This window comes from Pavona decussata, unplaced genomic scaffold (genome assembly GCF_977016875.1).
Source record: "Pavona decussata unplaced genomic scaffold, jaPavDecu1.1 SCAFFOLD_270, whole genome shotgun sequence".
Classification (NCBI taxonomy): Eukaryota; Metazoa; Cnidaria; class Anthozoa; order Scleractinia; family Agariciidae; genus Pavona; species Pavona decussata.
In genome coordinates this window covers 497483-516503 of record NW_028145672.1, presented here as the reverse complement: position 1 = coordinate 516503, position 19021 = coordinate 497483, and the positions used below count along the sequence as shown (strand labels likewise).

General features: G+C 39.1%; 1 protein-coding gene across 1 annotated transcript in view; it reads left to right on the top strand.

Moving 5' to 3' along the window:
• The first annotated feature begins 998 nt into the window (after window positions 1-998).
• LOC146455733 (uncharacterized) overlaps window positions 999-19021 on the top strand; it is a 33000-nt gene continuing 14977 nt past the window's right edge. The window contains exons 1-5 of the mRNA XM_085093865.1: window positions 999-1675; window positions 16427-16575; window positions 17278-17543; window positions 18283-18561; window positions 18738-19010. Of these exons, the coding sequence (XP_084949991.1) occupies window positions 1366-1675; window positions 16427-16575; window positions 17278-17543; window positions 18283-18561; window positions 18738-19010 (1277 nt within the window). The 5' untranslated portion in view covers window positions 999-1365. The remainder of the gene's footprint in view (window positions 1676-16426; window positions 16576-17277; window positions 17544-18282; window positions 18562-18737; window positions 19011-19021) is intronic.

The following is a 19021-nucleotide window of genomic DNA, read 5'->3' as shown; positions in this document are numbered from 1 at the left end:
GCTTGAATTTCGCGCCCCTGATAGGCTGCCTCTTACTTATGATGGGTTTCTTCCTGGCATCCAATTGGCTTTCATCTGCTCAGTGCATTTAGTTGGCTTCAAACTGGATTAACTTGACAAAAATTTGGATAACGAAAAATTCTGAAATTCATCTGTTATTTGTCAAAAAGTGGATGAAAATCGACCTGCAACTTTCCAAAAACCTCGTAAATCTGGACTTCACTCTTTATTTTAGGCAACGGGATGCAGAAATGTCCCAGAAAAGCTTATAAAGATGGTGATTGATGATGCTAGCTGCACAGTTCTCTGGTACTTTTGGTCGAAAACATCATCGTGGCGACGTGTATTCACTGCACTCTGCTTTTCCCGTTGGCTAGTCATAGGCATGCAGCTCTACCTATCAACGAGGGAAACAAACGTTCACGACTAATTAGAGAAGTAGTTTTACAAGTTAACTCATTTTTCGCGGTGTTTAATAGGGTTGCGGAATTTTTACTCTCCAGCGAGCTATAAACAAGTGATGAAATTCCAAACGCCGTTTAATTTTCTTGTTCTCCTGCTTTTGTTTTGCTATTTATCCTAGAACTTAATTTGTCTGAACGACAAAGAAACAGTATGCAATTTTCGCAATCTATTCGCTCATGGTTTAAAGTACGAGCTTCCTTTTCACGTGTTTCAATAATTTTTTTAGATTTCAATTCAATTTTCTGTATTATTTTTTAGCTTTCTTTGCGTCATATAAGCTTAATGCTTATCGAAATAAGCTGTCTTTAAAATGTGCAACCTTATGTGAATCTATTCTAAAGAAAAAATAATATAATTATCAGGAAATTATTTTCCCATTGAAAGTAATTTGTTTATTTTTGTTGTTCATAAAGGCAAAAAGATATCGCCATGTTGATTCCAACAATGTTTTTGTACAGGCTTCGCTTGACATACTCTGAAAAACGATGCAAAACGGAGGATTTCTGAAACTTTAAGCTGGCTTTCCAGTTTAAAACCAGTTAAATTAAAGAAACCTAACGTTAAAATGACAAGGTCAATTTCTACAAGGGAAATTGAACGGTTACTTGCACGAGCATTCGATCGAACAAGAGACGTCTTTAGATCGACGTTTGTGACGAAACGGATAGAGAAAGGTTTCCATGGCTCCACAGAAAAAACAATCAGTTTGCTTCAGCTTTCGGTGCGGTCTGTACCTATTTTCGGAGCAGGAGAATTTTCGAAATTTTTTGAGTCGATTTCAAAGAAAAAATATTCAAAAACGAAAAGAAAAACATAAAAAAAAAACACAAAGAAAAAATATAAGGAAAAACTTTTGGAAAAGTTATCCTTTCGCGCGGCGTAAGCTGCGATCCATTCGCGATGGCTTCGCGGTTCGCGAATGAAAAAGTTGGAGGCGCTAATAGAATTCGCCTGCCTCCAATGCAACAAAAGTCCAAAATTCCAGTGAGGAAGACTGGCAGTGACAGCGAGAAAAGTTCTTCTTCGGAGGAAGAAACGGAGAAAAGGTGGAAAATCTCAAGGGATTGCAGCTCCGTGGACAAGCTTGGAAATCCGCGACAATCAAGGATTCCTGTCTTGGCCGAACAGCGCAAAACCATTGATGACAAGAAAAAACTCCGTAAGAAAATCAAGCCTGCAGATGAAAAAAGACCTACGGAAAAATTCTCAGGTATTGTAAAATTTTATTGTGACAAACATTTCTAATTGACCAACCAAAGGAAAAATATTGTTTCCATCGCTTAGTGTACAAATTCCGATAATAAAATAAACTGAATAAGTGGCTAAATGGGCAACAATGTTTATAGTAATTTAGTGTTTTCCTTAAGCAAATGTTGTTATTAAAACGTAGGTTATTTTCTCTTTTACCTCGTAACGGGAAAGCTACAGCTAAACTCTAAGTAAGAAGAAAGAAAATAGTCATACAAAGAGGCAGAGATTAGAGACAAATATTTAATAAAAAGAGGGTCGATTAGTTAAAGCGTGATGCACAGAAGCCAGATTAATTCGGCATAAAATAAACAGACAACAGATTAGATAGGGGTGTAATAAATAGAGAACAGATTTGATACAGGGTATAATAGAGAGAGGACAGATTAGATAGAGGTGCAATAGAAAGAGGACAGATTAGATAGGGGTGTAATAGAGAAAAGACAGATTAGATAAGGGTGCAATAGAGAGAGGACAGATTAGATAGTGGTGTAATAGAAAGAGGATAGATTAGATAGGGGTGCAATAGAGAGAGGACAGCTTAGATAGGGTCGTAATAGAGAGAGGACTGATTAGATACGGGTGTAATATAGAGAGGACAGATTAGATAGGGTCGTAATAGAGAGAAGACAGATTAGATAGGGGTGTAATATAGAGAGGGCAAATTAGATAAGGGTGTAATAGAGAGAGGACAGATTAGATAAGGGTGCAATAGACAGAGGACAGATTCGATAGGGGTGTAATAGAGAAAGAAGAGATTACATAGGGGTATAATATAGAGAACAGATTAGATAGGGGTGTAATAGAAAGAGGACAGATTAGATAGGCGTGTAATAGAAAAAGGAGAGATTACATATGGGTATGATATAGAGGACAGATTGGATAGGGGTGTAATATAGAGGACAGATTAGATAAGGGTGTAATATAGAGGACAGATTAGATAAGCGTGTAATAGAAAAAGGAGAGAATACATAGGGGTATGATATAGAGGACAGATTGGATAGGGGTGTAATATAGAGAACAGATTAGAGAGGGGTGTAATAGAGAGAGGACAGATTAGATAGGGGTGTAATATAGAGAACAGATTAGATAGGGGTGTAATAGAGAGAGGACAGATTAGATACGGGTATAATATAGAGGACACATTAGATAGGGGTGTAATAGAGAGAGGACAGGTTGAATAGGTGTGCAATAGAGAGAGGGTAAATCAGATAGGGGTGCAATAGAGAGAGATTGATTAGATAGGGGTGCAATAGGGAGAGGGTAGATTTGATAAGCGTGCAATAATGAGAGGACAGTATAGATAGGAGTGTAATAGAGAGAGCACAGATTAGATAGGGCTGTAGTAGAGAGAGGACAGATAAGATAGGGATGTAATAGAGAGAGGACACATTAGATAGACGTATAATATAGAGGACAGATTAGATAGAGGTGTAATAGAGAGAGAACAGATTAGATAGGGGTATAATATAGAGGACAGATTGGATAGGGGTGTAACAGAGAAAAGACAGATTAGAAAGGGGTGCAATATAGAGAGGACAGATTAGATAGGAGTGCAAAAGAGAGAGCGTAAATCAGATAGGGGTGCAATAGATAGAGAATTGATTAGATAGGGATGCAATAGAGAAAAGGTAGATTGGATAGGCGCGCAATGGGGAGAGAACAGATTAGATAGGGGTGTAATAGAGAGAGGACAGATTAGAAAGGGGTGCAATAGAGAGAGAACAGGTTAGAAAGGGGTGTAATATAGAGAGGACAGATTAGATGCAATAGAGAGAGCACAGATTAGATAGGGGTGTAATAGAGAAAGGACAGATTAGCAAGGGGTGCAATAGAGAGAGGACAGACTGAAAAGGAGTGTAATATAGAGAGGACAGATTAGATAGGGGTGCAATAGAGAGAGCACATATTAGATAGGGGTGCAATAGAGAGAGTGCAAATCAGATAAGGGGGCAATAGAGAGAGGGTAGATTATATAGGAGTGTAATAGAGAGAGGGAGGACAAATTAGATAGGGATATAATAAAGCGGACAAATTAAATAGGGGTGTAATAAAGAAAAAGCAGATGAAATAGGGGTATAATATTGAGGAGAGATTAGATAGGGATGTAATAGGGAGAGGACAGATTAGATAGGGGTGTAATAGAGAGAGGACAGATTAGATAGGGCTGTAATAGAGAGAGGACAGATTAGATAGGGCTGTAATAGAGAGAGGACAGATTAGATAGGGGTGTAATAGAGAGAGGACAGGTTATATAGGGGTGTAATAGAGAGGGGACAGATTAGATAAGGGTGTAATAGAGAGAGGACAGATTAGATAGGGGTGTAATAGAGAGAGGACAGGTTAGATAAGGGTGTAATAGAGAGAGGACAGGTTAGATAAGGGTGTAATAGAGAGAGGACAGATTAGATAAGGCTGTAATAGAGAGAGGACAGATTAGATAAGGGTGTAATAGAGAGAGGACAGGTTAGATAAGGGTGTAATAGAGAGAGGACAGATTAGATAGAGGTGTAATAGAGAGAGGACAGATTAGATAGAGGTGTAATAGAGAGAGGACAGATTAGATAGAGGTGTAATAGAGAGAGGACAGATTAGATAGGGGTGTAATAGAGAGAGGACAGATTAGATAAGGGTGTAATAGAGAGAGGACAGGTTAGATAAGGGTGTAATAGAGAGAGGACAGGTTAGATAAGGGTGTAATAGAGAGAGGACAGATTAGATAGAGGTGTAATAGAGAGAGGACAGATTAGATAGAGGTGTAATAGAGAGAGGACAGATTAGATAGAGGTGTAATAGAGAGAGGACAGATTAGATAGGGGTGTAATAGAGAGAGGACAGATTAGATAAGGGTGTAATAGAGAGAGGACAGGTTAGATAAGGGTGTAATAGAGAGAGGACAGGTTAGATAAGGGTGTAATAGAGAGAGGACAGATTAGATAGAGGTGTAATAGAGAGAGGACAGATTAGATAGACGTGTAATAGAGAGAGGACAGATTAGATAAGGGTGTAATAGAGAGAGGACAGAGTAGATAGGGGTGTAATAGAGAGAGGACAGGTTAGATAGGGGTGTAATAGAGAGGGGACAGATTAGATAAGGGTGTAATAGAGAGAGGACAGGTTAGATAGGGGTGTAATAGAGAGAGGACAGATTACATGAGGGTGTAATAGAGAGAGGACAGGTTAGATAGGGGTGTAATAGAGAGGGGACAGATTAGATAAGGGTGTAATAGAGAGAGGACAGATTAGATAGGGGTGTAATAGAGAGAGGACAGATTAGATAAAGGTGTAATAGAGAGAGGACAGATTAGATAGGGGTGTAATAGAGAGAGGACTGATTAGATAAGGGTGTAATAGAAAGAGGACAGGTTAGATAAGGGTGTAATAGAGAGAGGACAGGTTAGATAAGGGTGTAATAGAGAGAGGACAGATTAGATAAAGGTGTAATAGGGAGAGGACAGATTAGATAAGGGTGTAATAGAGAGAGGACAGGTTAGATGGCGCTGTAATAGAGAGAGGACAGGTTAGATAGGGGTGTAATAGAGAGGGGACAGATTAGATAAGGGTGTAATAGAGAGAGGACAGATTAGATAGGGGTGTAATATAGAGAGGACAGATTACATAGGACTGTGATAGAGACAGGACAGATTAGATAGAGATAAAATAGAGAGAGGACAGATTAGATAAGGGTGTAATAGAGAGAGGACAGATTAGATAAAGGTGCATTAGAGCTGGGAGTCTAGATAGGGGTGCAATAGAGAGAGGACATATTAGATAGGGGTGTAATAGAAAGAGAACAGATTAGATGGGGGTAAAATATAGAGGACAGATTAGATAGGGGTGTAATATAAAGAGGACAGATTAGATAGGTGTGTAATAGAAAGAGAACAGATTAGATGGGGGTATAATATAGAGGACAGATTAGATAGGGGTGTAATATAGAGAGCACAGATTAAATAAGGGATTTAATATAGAGAGGACAGATTAGATAGGGATTTAATAGAGAGAGGACAGATTAGATAGGGGTTTAATAAAGAGAGAAAAGATTAGATAGGGGTGTAATATAGAGAGCACAGATTAAATAAGGGATTTAATATAGAGAGGACAGATTAGATAGGGATTTAATAGAGAGAGGACAGATTAGATAGGGGTTTAATAAAGAGAGAAAAGATTAAATAAGGGTGATATAGAGAGAGGACAGATTACATAGGACTGTGATAGAGACAGGACAGGTTAATTAGAGATAAAATAGAGAGAAGACAGATTAGATAGGTGTGTAATAGAGAGAGGACAGATTAGATAAGGGTGTAATAGAAAGAGAACAGATTAGATAAGGGTATAATATAGAGGACAGATTAGATAGGGGTGTAATATGGAGAGCACAGATTAAATAGGGATTTAATAGAGAGAGGAGAGATTAAATAAGCGTGTAATAGAGAGAGGAGAGATAGGATAGGGATACAATAGAGAAAGGACAGATTAGATGAGGGTGTAATAGAGAGAGAACAGATTAGATAGGGGTATAATATAGAGGACAGTTTAGATAGGGGTGTGATATAGAGAACACAGATTAAATAGGGATTTAATAGAGAGAGGAGAGATTAAATAAGGGTGTAATAGAGAGAACAGATTAGATAGGGGTATAATAGAGAGGACAGATTAGATAGCGTTGTAATAGAGAGGACTGATTAGATAGGGGTAAAAAAACAGAAAGAGGACAGATTAGATAGTGGTGGAATAGAGAAAGGACATATAAGATAGGGGTACAATAGAGAGAGGACAGATTAGATAGGGGTGCAATATAGACAGGACAAATTAGATAATATGAAATAAAAAGGGGACATATTAGATAGGGGTGTAATAGAGAGAGGACAGATTAGATAGGGGTTTAATATAAATGACGGATTAGATAGGGGTGCAATATAGAGAACACAGATTAGATACGGATGTAATAGAGAGAGGACGGATTAGATAGGGATGTAATAGAGAGAGGACAGATTAGATAGGGGTGTAATAGAGAAAATAGATTAAATACGAGTGTAATAGAGACTACAGATTAAATATGGGGTTAATAGAGAGGACAGATTGGATAGGGTGTAATAGAGAGGACAGATAAGACTGGGGTGTAATAAAGAGGACTGATTAGATAGGTGTGTAATAGTAAGAGGACAGATTAGATAGGGGTGTAACAGAGAGAGGAAAGATTACATAGGATGAATTAGAGAGAGGACAGATTAGATAGGGATTTAATAGAGGGAGGATAGATTAGATGGGTGTATAATATAAAGGACAGATTAGACAGGGGTGTAAAAGGGAGAGGACAGATTAGATAGGGGTGTAATAAGGAGAGAAAAGATTAGATAGCTGTGTAATAGAGAGTGGGCAGATTAAATAGGGGCGATATAGAGAGAGGACAGATTAAATAGGACTGTAATAGAGACAGGACAGATTAGATAGAGATACAATAGAGAGAGGATAGATTACATAGGGGTATGATATAAAGGACAGATTAGATAGGGGTGTAATAGAGAGAGGACAAATTAGATAGGATGAATTAGAGAGAGGGCAGATTAGATAGGGGTGTAATAGAGAGAGGATAGATTAGATAGGGGTATAATATAAAAGAAAGATTAGACAGGGGTGTAATAGGGAGAGGACAGATTAGATAAGGGTGTAATAGAGAGAGGACAGATTAGATAGGAGTGTAATAAGGAGAGGAAAGATTAAATAGCTGTGTAATAGGGAAAGGGCAGATTAAATAGGGGCGATATAGAGAGAGGACAGATTACATAGGACTGTAATAGAGAGAGGACAGATTAAATAGGGATAAAATAGAGAGAGGACAGATTAGATAGGGGTGTAATAGAGAGAGGACACATTAGATAGACGTATAATATAGAGGACAGATTAGATAGAGGTGTAATAGAGAGAGAACAGATTAGATAGGGGTATAATATAGAGGACAGATTGGATAGGGGTGTAACAGAGAAAAGACAGATTAGAAAGGGGTGCAATATAGAGAGGACAGATTAGATAGGAGTGCAAAAGAGAGAGCGTAAATCAGATAGGGGTGCAATAGATAGAGAATTGATTAGATAGGGATGCAATAGAGAAAAGGTAGATTGGATAGGCGCGCAATGGGGAGAGAACAGATTAGATAGGGGTGTAATAGAGAGAGGACAGATTAGAAAGGGGTGCAATAGAGAGAGAACAGGTTAGAAAGGGGTGTAATATAGAGAGGACAGATTAGATGCAATAGAGAGAGCACAGATTAGATAGGGGTGTAATAGAGAAAGGACAGATTAGCAAGGGGTGCAATAGAGAGAGGACAGACTGAAAAGGAGTGTAATATAGAGAGGACAGATTAGATAGGGGTGCAATAGAGAGAGCACATATTAGATAGGGGTGCAATAGAGAGAGTGCAAATCAGATAAGGGGGCAATAGAGAGAGGGTAGATTATATAGGAGTGTAATAGAGAGAGGGAGGACAAATTAGATAGGGATATAATAAAGCGGACAAATTAAATAGGGGTGTAATAAAGAAAAAGCAGATGAAATAGGGGTATAATATTGAGGAGAGATTAGATAGGGATGTAATAGGGAGAGGACAGATTAGATAGGGGTGTAATAGAGAGAGGACAGATTAGATAGGGCTGTAATAGAGAGAGGACAGATTAGATAGGGCTGTAATAGAGAGAGGACAGATTAGATAGGGCTGTAATAGAGAGAGGACAGATTAGATAGGGGTGTAATAGAGAGAGGACAGGTTATATAGGGGTGTAATAGAGAAGGGACAGATTAGATAAGGGTGTAATAGAGAGAGGACAGATTAGATAGGGGTGTAATAGAGAGAGGACAGGTTAGATAAGGGTGTAATAGAGAGAGGACAGGTTAGATAAGGGTGTAATAGAGAGAGGACAGATTAGATAAGGCTGTAATAGAGAGAGGACAGATTAGATAAGGGTGTAATAGAGAGAGGACAGGTTAGATAAGGGTGTAATAGAGAGAGGACAGATTAGATAGAGGTGTAATAGAGAGAGGACAGATTAGATAGAGGTGTAATAGAGAGAGGACAGATTAGATAGAGGTGTAATAGAGAGAGGACAGATTAGATAGGGGTGTAATAGAGAGAGGACAGATTAGATAAGGGTGTAATAGGGAGAGGACAGGTTAGATAAGGGTGTAATAGAGAGAGGACAGATTAGATAGAGGTGTAATAGAGAGAGGACAGATTAGATAGAGGTGTAATAGAGAGAGGACAGATTAGATAGAGGTGTAATAGAGAGAGGACAGATTAGATAGGGGTGTAATAGAGAGAGGACAGATTAGATAAGGGTGTAATAGAGAGAGGACAGGTTAGATAAGGGTGTAATAGAGAGAGGACAGGTTAGATAAGGGTGTAATAGAGAGAGGACAGATTAGATAGAGGTGTAATAGAGAGAGGACAGATTAGATAGACGTGTAATAGAGAGAGGACAGATTAGATAAGGGTGTAATAGAGAGAGGACAGAGTAGATAGGGGTGTAATAGAGAGAGGACAGGTTAGATAGGGGTGTAATAGAGAGGGGACAGATTAGATAAGGGTGTAATAGAGAGAGGACAGGTTAGATAGGGGTGTAATAGAGAGAGGACAGATTACATGAGGGTGTAATAGAGAGAGGACAGGTTAGATAGGGGTGTAATAGAGAGGGGACAGATTAGATAAGGGTGTAATAGAGAGAGGACAGATTAGATAGGGGTGTAATAGAGAGAGGACAGATTAGATAAAGGTGTAATAGAGAGAGGACAGATTAGATAGGGGTGTAATAGAGAGAGGACTGATTAGATAAGGGTGTAATAGAAAGAGGACAGGTTAGATAAGGGTGTAATAGAGAGAGGACAGGTTAGATAAGGGTGTAATAGAGAGAGGACAGATTAGATAAAGGTGTAATAGGGAGAGGACAGATTAGATAAGGGTGTAATAGAGAGAGGACAGGTTAGATGGCGCTGTAATAGAGAGAGGACAGGTTAGATAGGGGTGTAATAGAGAGGGGACAGATTAGATAAGGGTGTAATAGAGAGAGGACAGATTAGATAGGGGTGTAATATAGAGAGGACAGATTACATAGGACTGTGATAGAGACAGGACAGATTAGATAGAGATAAAATAGAGAGAGGACAGATTAGATAAGGGTGTAATAGAGAGAGGACAGATTAGATAAAGGTGCATTAGAGCTGGGAGTCTAGATAGGGGTGCAATAGAGAGAGGACATATTAGATAGGGGTGTAATAGAAAGAGAACAGATTAGATGGGGGTAAAATATAGAGGACAGATTAGATAGGGGTGTAATATAAAGAGGACAGATTAGATAGGTGTGTAATAGAAAGAGAACAGATTAGATGGGGGTATAATATAGAGGACAGATTAGATAGGGGTGTAATATAGAGAGCACAGATTAAATAAGGGATTTAATATAGAGAGGACAGATTAGATAGGGATTTAATAGAGAGAGGACAGATTAGATAGGGGTTTAATAAAGAGAGAAAAGATTAGATAGGGGTGTAATATAGAGAGCACAGATTAAATAAGGGATTTAATATAGAGAGGACAGATTAGATAGGGATTTAATAGAGAGAGGACAGATTAGATAGGGGTTTAATAAAGAGAGAAAAGATTAAATAAGGGTGATATAGAGAGAGGACAGATTACATAGGACTGTGATAGAGACAGGACAGGTTAATTAGAGATAAAATAGAGAGAAGACAGATTAGATAGGTGTGTAATAGAGAGAGGACAGATTAGATAAGGGTGTAATAGAAAGAGAACAGATTAGATAAGGGTATAATATAGAGGACAGATTAGATAGGGGTGTAATATGGAGAGCACAGATTAAATAGGGATTTAATAGAGAGAGGAGAGATTAAATAAGCGTGTAATAGAGAGAGGAGAGATAGGATAGGGATACAATAGAGAAAGGACAGATTAGATGAGGGTGTAATAGAGAGAGAACAGATTAGATAGGGGTATAATATAGAGGACAGTTTAGATAGGGGTGTGATATAGAGAACACAGATTAAATAGGGATTTAATAGAGAGAGGAGAGATTAAATAAGGGTGTAATAGAGAGAACAGATTAGATAGGGGTATAATAGAGAGGACAGATTAGATAGCGTTGTAATAGAGAGGACTGATTAGATAGGGGTAAAAAAACAGAAAGAGGACAGATTAGATAGTGGTGGAATAGAGAAAGGACATATAAGATAGGGGTACAATAGAGAGAGGACAGATTAGATAGGGGTGCAATATAGACAGGACAAATTAGATAATATGAAATAAAAAGGGGACATATTAGATAGGGGTGTAATAGAGAGAGGACAGATTAGATAGGGGTTTAATATAAATGACGGATTAGATAGGGGTGCAATATAGAGAACACAGATTAGATACGGATGTAATAGAGAGAGGACGGATTAGATAGGGATGTAATAGAGAGAGGACAGATTAGATAGGGGTGTAATAGAGAAAATAGATTAAATACGAGTGTAATAGAGACTACAGATTAAATATGGGGTTAATAGAGAGGACAGATTGGATAGGGTGTAATAGAGAGGACAGATAAGACTGGGGTGTAATAAAGAGGACTGATTAGATAGGTGTGTAATAGTAAGAGGACAGATTAGATAGGGGTGTAACAGAGAGAGGACAGATTACATAGGATGAATTAGAGAGAGGACAGATTAGATAGGGATTTAATAGAGGGAGGATAGATTAGATGGGTGTATAATATAAAGGACAGATTAGACAGGGGTGTAAAAGGGAGAGGACAGATTAGATAGGGGTGTAATAAGGAGAGAAAAGATTAGATAGCTGTGTAATAGAGAGTGGGCAGATTAAATAGGGGCGATATAGAGAGAGGACAGATTAAATAGGACTGTAATAGAGACAGGACAGATTAGATAGAGATACAATAGAGAGAGGATAGATTACATAGGGGTATGATATAAAGGACAGATTAGATAGGGGTGTAATAGAGAGAGGACAAATTAGATAGGATGAATTAGAGAGAGGGCAGATTAGATAGGGGTGTAATAGAGAGAGGATAGATTAGATAGGGGTATAATATAAAAGAAAGATTAGACAGGGGTGTAATAGGGAGAGGACAGATTAGATAAGGGTGTAATAGAGAGAGGACAGATTAGATAGGAGTGTAATAAGGAGAGGAAAGATTAAATAGCTGTGTAATAGGGAAAGGGCAGATTAAATAGGGGCGATATAGAGAGAGGACAGATTACATAGGACTGTAATAGAGAGAGGACAGATTAAATAGGGATACAATAGAGAGAGGACAGATTAGATAGGGGTGTAATAGAGAGAGGACACATTAGATAGTGGTATAATATAGAGGTCAGATTAGATAGAGGTGTAATATAGAGAGCACAGATTAAATAGGGATTTTATAGAGAAAGGAGAGATTAAATAAGGGTGTAATAGAGAGGACAGATTAGATAGTGTTGTAATAGAGAGGACTGATTAGATAGGGGTAAAATAGAGAGAGAGGACAGATTAGATAGTGGTGCAATAGAGAGAGGACATATTAGATAGGGGTGTAATAGAGAGAGGAAAGATTAGATAGGGGTGCAATATAGACAGGTCAAATTAGATAGGATGAAATAAAAAGAGGACATATTAGAGAGGGGTGTAATAGAGAGAGGACAGATTAGATAAGGGTGTAATGGAGAGAGAAAAGATTAGATAGGGGTGTAATATAGAGAGCACAGATTAAATAGGGGTTTAATAAAGAGAGGAGAGATTAAATAAGGATGTAATAGAGAGGACAGATTAGATAGCGTTGTAATAGAGAGGACTGATTAGATAGGGGTTAAATGGAGAGAAAGGACAGATTAGATAGTGGTGCAATAGAGAGAGGACATATTAGATAGGGGTGCAATAGAGAGAGGACAGATTAGATAGGGGTGCAATATAGACAGGACAAATTAGATAGGATGAAATAAAAAGAGGACATATTAGAGAGGGGTGTAATAGAGAGAGGACAGATTAGATAGGGGTGTAAAAGAGAGGACACATTAGATAGGGGTGTAATAAAGAGAGGACAGATTAGATAGGGGTGTAATAGAGAGAGGATAGATGAGATAGGGGTGTAATAGAGAGAGGACAGATTAGATAGGGGTGTAATAAAGAGAGGACAGATTAGATAGGGATTTAATAGAGAGAGGACAGATTAGATAGGGGTGTAATAGAGAGAGGACAGATTAGATAGGGGTGTAATAGAGAGGACAGATTAGATGAGGGTGTAATAGAGAGAGGACAGATTAGATAGGGGTGTAATAAAGAGAGGACAGATTAGATAGGGATTTAATCGAGAGAGGACAGATTAGATAGGGGTGTAATACAGAGAGGACAGATTAGATAGAGGTGTAATAGAGACAGGAGAGATTAGATAGGGGTGTAATAAAGAGAGGAAAGATTAGATAGGGGTGTAATAGAGATAGGACAGATTAGATAAGGGTGTAATAGAGACTACAGATTAAATGGGGGTGTAATAGAGAGGACAGATTAGATAGGGGTGTAATAAAGAGGACTCTTTAAATAGGGGTGTAATAGAGAGAAGACAGATTAGATAGGATGAATTAGAGAGAGGACACATTAGATTGGGGTGTAATAGAGAGAGGATAGATTAGATGGGGGTATAATATAAAGGACAGGGTAGATAGGGGTGCAATAGAAAGAGGACAGATTAATTAGGGATTTAATAGAGAGAGGACAGATTAGATAGTGGTGCAATAGAAAGAGAAAACAGATTAGATAGTGGTGCAATAGTAAGAGGACAGATTAGATAGGGGTGTAAAAAAGAGAGGACAGATTAGATAGGGGTGCAATAGAGGGAGGATAGATTAGATAGTGGTTTAATAGAGAGAACACAGACTAAATAGGGGTGCAATAGAGAGAGGACAGATCAGATTGTGGTGCAATAGAGAGAGGACAGATTAGATAGGGGTATAATAGAGAGAGGACAGATTAGATAGGGGTGTAATAGAGAGGACAGATTTGATAGGGGTGTAATAGAGAGGACAGATTAGATAGGGGTGTAATAAAGAGGACTGATTAGATAGGGGTGTAATAGAGAGAGGACAGATTAGATAAAGGTGGAAAAGAGATGGGAGACTAGATAGGGGTGCAATAGAGAGAGGACACATTAGATAGGAGTGCAATAGAGAGAGGAAAGATTTGATAGGGGTGCAATATACACAGGACAGATTAGATACGGGTGCAATAGAGAGAGGACAGATTAGATAGTGGTGCAACAGAGAGAGGACAGGTTAGATAGGGGTGTAATATAGAGAGCACAGATTAAATAGGGATTTAATAGAGAGAGGACAGATTGATTAGATAGGGATGTAATAAAGAGAGGACAGATTAGATAGGAGTGTAATATAGAGGACAGATTAGATAGGGGTGTAATATAGAGGACAGATTGAATAAGGTTGTAATAGATAGGACAGATTAGATAGCGTTGTAATGGAGAGGACTGATTAGATAGGGGTGTAATAGAGAGAGGACAGATTACATAGAGGTGTAATAGAGAGGAGAAAGATTAGATAGGGGTGTAATAGAGAGGACAGATTAGATAGGGGTGTAATAAAGAGGACTGATTAGATAGGGGTGTAATAGAGAGAGGACAGATTAGATAAAGGTGGAAAAGAGATGGGAGACTAGATAGGGGTGCAATAGAGAGAGGACACATTAGATAGGAGTGCAATAGAGAGAGGAAAGATTAGATAGAGGTGCAATATACACAGGACAGATTAGATACGAGTGCAATAGAGAGAGGACAAGTTAGATAGTGGTGCAATAGAGAGAGGACAGATTAGATAGGGGTGTAATACAGAGAGCACAGATTAAATAGGGATTTAATAGAGAGAGGACAGATTGATTAGATAGGGATGTAATAAAGAGAGGACAGATTAGATAGGAATGTAATATAGAGGACAGATTAGATAGGGGTGTAATATAGAGGACAGATTAAATAAGGTTGTAATAGATAGGAGAGATTAGATAGCGTTGTAATGGAGAGGACTGATTAGATAGGGGCGTAATAGAGAGAGGACAGATTACATAGAGGTGTAATAGAGAGGAGAAAGATTAGATAGGGGTGTAATAGAGAGCACAGATTGGATAGGGGTATAATATAGAGGACAGATTAGATAGGGGTATAATAGAGAGAGGACAGATTAGATAGGTGTGTAATAGGGAGAGGACAGATTAGATAGGGGAATAATATAGAGGACAGATTAGATAGGGATGTAATAGGGAGAGGACAGATTAGATAGGGGTGTAAAAGAGAGAGGACATATTAGAGAGAGGTGTAATAAGGGGAGGACAGATTTAATAGGGGTGTAATAGATTGAGGACAGATTAGAGAGTGGTGTAATAGAGAGAGGACTGATTAGATAGGGGTGTGATAGATAGAAAACAGATTAGATAGGGGTTATAATAGAGAGAGGACAGATTAGATAGGGGTGTAATAGAGAGGACAGATTAGATAGGGGTCTCATAGGGAGGACGGATTAGATAGGGGTGTAATAGAGAGGACAGATTAGATAGGGGTGCAATAGAGAGGACAGATTAGATAGGGGTGTGATAGAGAGGACAGATTAGATAGGGGTGTAATAGAGAGGACAGATTAGATAGGGGTGTAATAGAGAGAGGACAGATTAGATAGGGGTGTAATAGAGAGGACAGATTAGATAGGGGTCTCATAGGGAGGACGGATTAGATAGGGGTGTAATAGAGAGGACAGATTAGATAGGGGTGCAATAGAGAGGACAGATTAGATAGGGGTGTAATAGAGAAAACTGATTAGATAAGGATGCACTAGGGAGGACAGATTAGATTAGGGTGTTATAGAGAGGACAGATTAGACAGGGGTTTAGCATAGAGGGCTGATTAGATAGAGATGTAATAGAGAGGACAGATTAGATAGGGGTGTTATAAAGGGAGGACAGATTTGATAGGGATGTAATAGAGAGGACAGATTAGATAGGGATGTAATAGAGAGGACAGATTAGATAGGGGTGTAATAGAAAGAGGTCAGATTAGATAGGGATTTAATAGAGAGAGGAGAGATTAGATAGTGGTGTAATAGAGAGGACAGATTAGTTATGGGTGTAAAAGAGAGAGGACAGATTAGATTGGGGTGTAATGCAGAGAGGACAGATTAGATAGGGATCTAATAGGGAGAGGACTGATTAGATAGGGGTGTAATTGAGAGAAGCGAGATAAGGTAGGGGTGTAAATGAGATCGAACAGATTAGATAGGGTTGTACCAGGATTAAGTCAGATTAGATTTTTTACATTTACATGTTATTTGGGCGGTGAAGTCATTTGATATCACACCAACCGTTGGTGTATTTGGTTGTGAGTACGTTATTTTGCGCGTGTAATAGAGAGAGGGCAGATTAATAGAGGTGTATAGGGAGAAGGTAGATTAGATGGGGGTGTTGTAGAAATCATTTACGTTCTTTAGGGAAAAACCGTCTCATGGCAATTTATCTCTCCTAATATTTAACAGTGCTGTAGTCTTAATAGAAGACTGTTAGATTGTTAAAAGTTAGGCTAATTTCTTTAGATTTGATATTCAATGTAATGGAATTCCTTTTTTTGTTGAAAGAGAGGGAGGTTTGCTGGAGAATTACACAAGTGATTATATTTCCGCAGGAAATCAACGAAGAAAACCATCTGCAGTAAAAGAGGGACAATGTCCTCCATCATCAACTGAATATTGTGAATACAAGATCTTTAAAGACAGCATTACAAATGCGACGCCACGAAAACCAAGGAGACTTGTACCTTTGGAAAAGAAGAAGGTAAATGTGAGTTAAGACAGTTGTAGACTATACCAAACAATAATTACGTTGACGCCAACTTTCTTTAGGACAAACCACGTTGAAGACTGTAAACCCAAAAATCTGTGGTACTGTCTACCCTATAAAATCCTTCTGGATTAAAGCCGTTTTTTGCAGCTCATAGAAAATTTTTGGCGAGAATCGCCTGACTGAGGGAAAGTATAGATGTACTGACAAAGAAAGCAAAACGCGATCAAAAAGACAGTAGAACAAGCCCCCTTGTGTTACTGCGCATACGTTTCTGTACATTTTGGGATGTTCCAAGACACTCGGTTTTCTTAAGGTCGGTGTCGCCTTTATACTAAGATTTTTATGTGCTTTTTTATGGCTAGGTGGGTAAAACATAGAGAGTGTTAGTTCATGGGAGTAACCGCGTAATTTTCATAGAAAATTCAGCTTCGATTCTTGAAAAAAATTGTAAACATTGTTATGTATTTTAAAGCTTTTCAGAATAATTGTTGCTTAGTTATCTCTGATATATGCGTGGTTACACCCATTTTCGTTTTGTATTTAAATAGTCCTTGCTAAGATTTTGTTTTCTTGCACAATCATAAACTGCGCAAAAATCCCTTTGTATTAAAAGCACCGTCTTTGAGATTCATTTAAGTCATCCAAGACAATTTTAGAAGTTTATTGTTCTGGCGTTTACGTTGTTTCAAACAGGTGGCCAAATCTACAACAGTACCACGTGATTCCAGGAGACCACGTGACACAAAGGACTGTGCCAGTGATTCCTCATCCACTGAAAGCACAGATGATGTCACGCCAGATTTTGAATGTAACATCGCCCGCGAGGAAGTTGATCTTATTGTTTCACCAGAAATCACAATGAGTGTTAATGATTTCCATGACGACTTTGAGCGCCAATCAACCTCAAGCGATGAGCGAGAAATGCCAAACGTTCCACCCTGGCTCAGAGATGCAGTCAAGTAAGTGGACAAATTCTAAGGTGGCTTTCAATTGACCCTGCCTCGTAATAAGAATATGCCCCCTAGATTTGTCGTTTAAGGAAAATTATGGATGATGTCTCTGCAAAATTTTTCTGACATGGGATATCCAAGAGCCATTGTCCTCTCCGGCTACTTCAAACGGGCTTGTGAAAGGGTTTTTCTTAGCAACCATGGCACATTATATATTCTTATCCTGGAAACCGGGAAGCTGAACGCACCCTGATCAAACGTATATAGACCTAGGGGGGAAGGGAATTCTTGATCTCGGATCTCGGGTTTTGTTGGTGAAATGACGTCCTGGCCCGGTGAAACGGGGAGCAGGGGGATGGGTGGGGGGGGGGGGGGGGGCAGTATTTACTGATAAGTGAACTACCAAGTCCATTCACCATTTCGTCTTTTAGCATATGGGTATTATAAGCTAACTATAAAATTAGGGCTCAAATCCCTCCTCCCAGCACTTTTGAGACGGAGTTCCTGCACTCCAGTTGGCCGTTAAGGTATGTTAAGGTCCTTTCGAGCTAATGAGAGTCTACTGGTACTGGTGCCGCCCGGTGCAAAATAACTTACATGACGTTTACTTGTCCCCTGGTGCCAAGGTGGCGCATAGGGCCTCTACTTACATGACGTGGCTTATGTTATTGCTTTGTAGGATGCGTATGTACAACTTAGGCTCCTGCTGTCAGTTAACCAGGTTCTATTGTGTGCTTTTTTTCTACAGAGAACGAAAACAAAAGGAACTGCAGGAGCAACAAGAGTCAGCGGATCAGAAGAAATCACGTGATGATATCACAGGCAGTGATTCGTCATCTGCTCGTAGAACAGATGACGTCACGCCAGAGTTTGAATGCAACATTGCCCGTGAGGATGCAGATCTTCTGATCTCAGCCGAAACCACCATCAGCGGTAATGATTTGGAAGATGACTTCCAACGCCATTCAACCTCAAGTGATGAGAGAGAAATGCCAAATGTACCGCCCTGGCTAAGAGACGCAGTCAGGTAAGTAGAACAACTGATCAAACTCATTTAGGGGCTTAAATCATGAGTTGTATATTACAGTGTACTTGAAATGCGTTAGCAGTGGAGCCTGTTTGACTTTCCGTGTTCAATACACTTTTAAAGTCCTTGCTTCTTCTGTACTATCCAAATATGATTCTATTGTGTCTTGCTCGCAGAGAAAAGAAACAGAAGATAGAGGAACAGCAACAAGGAGTGGATCAGAAAAAGACGACTCATCCTGAAGTCGAGGCTGATGCATCAGAGGCAACTGTTGAGGACACCATGACAAGTTTGAAAGCTGATTCCACTCCTCAAGACATCTGCAATGATTTCGTTGCGGAAGAGCTGGCTAAAATAGTCGAACAGATGTCCTCAATGAACGCAGATATGACAGAGGAGGAGCATGCTGACGCAATGGCATCCCTGCTGTTGCTACGCGACGAGGCGAGGTAGGTTACCA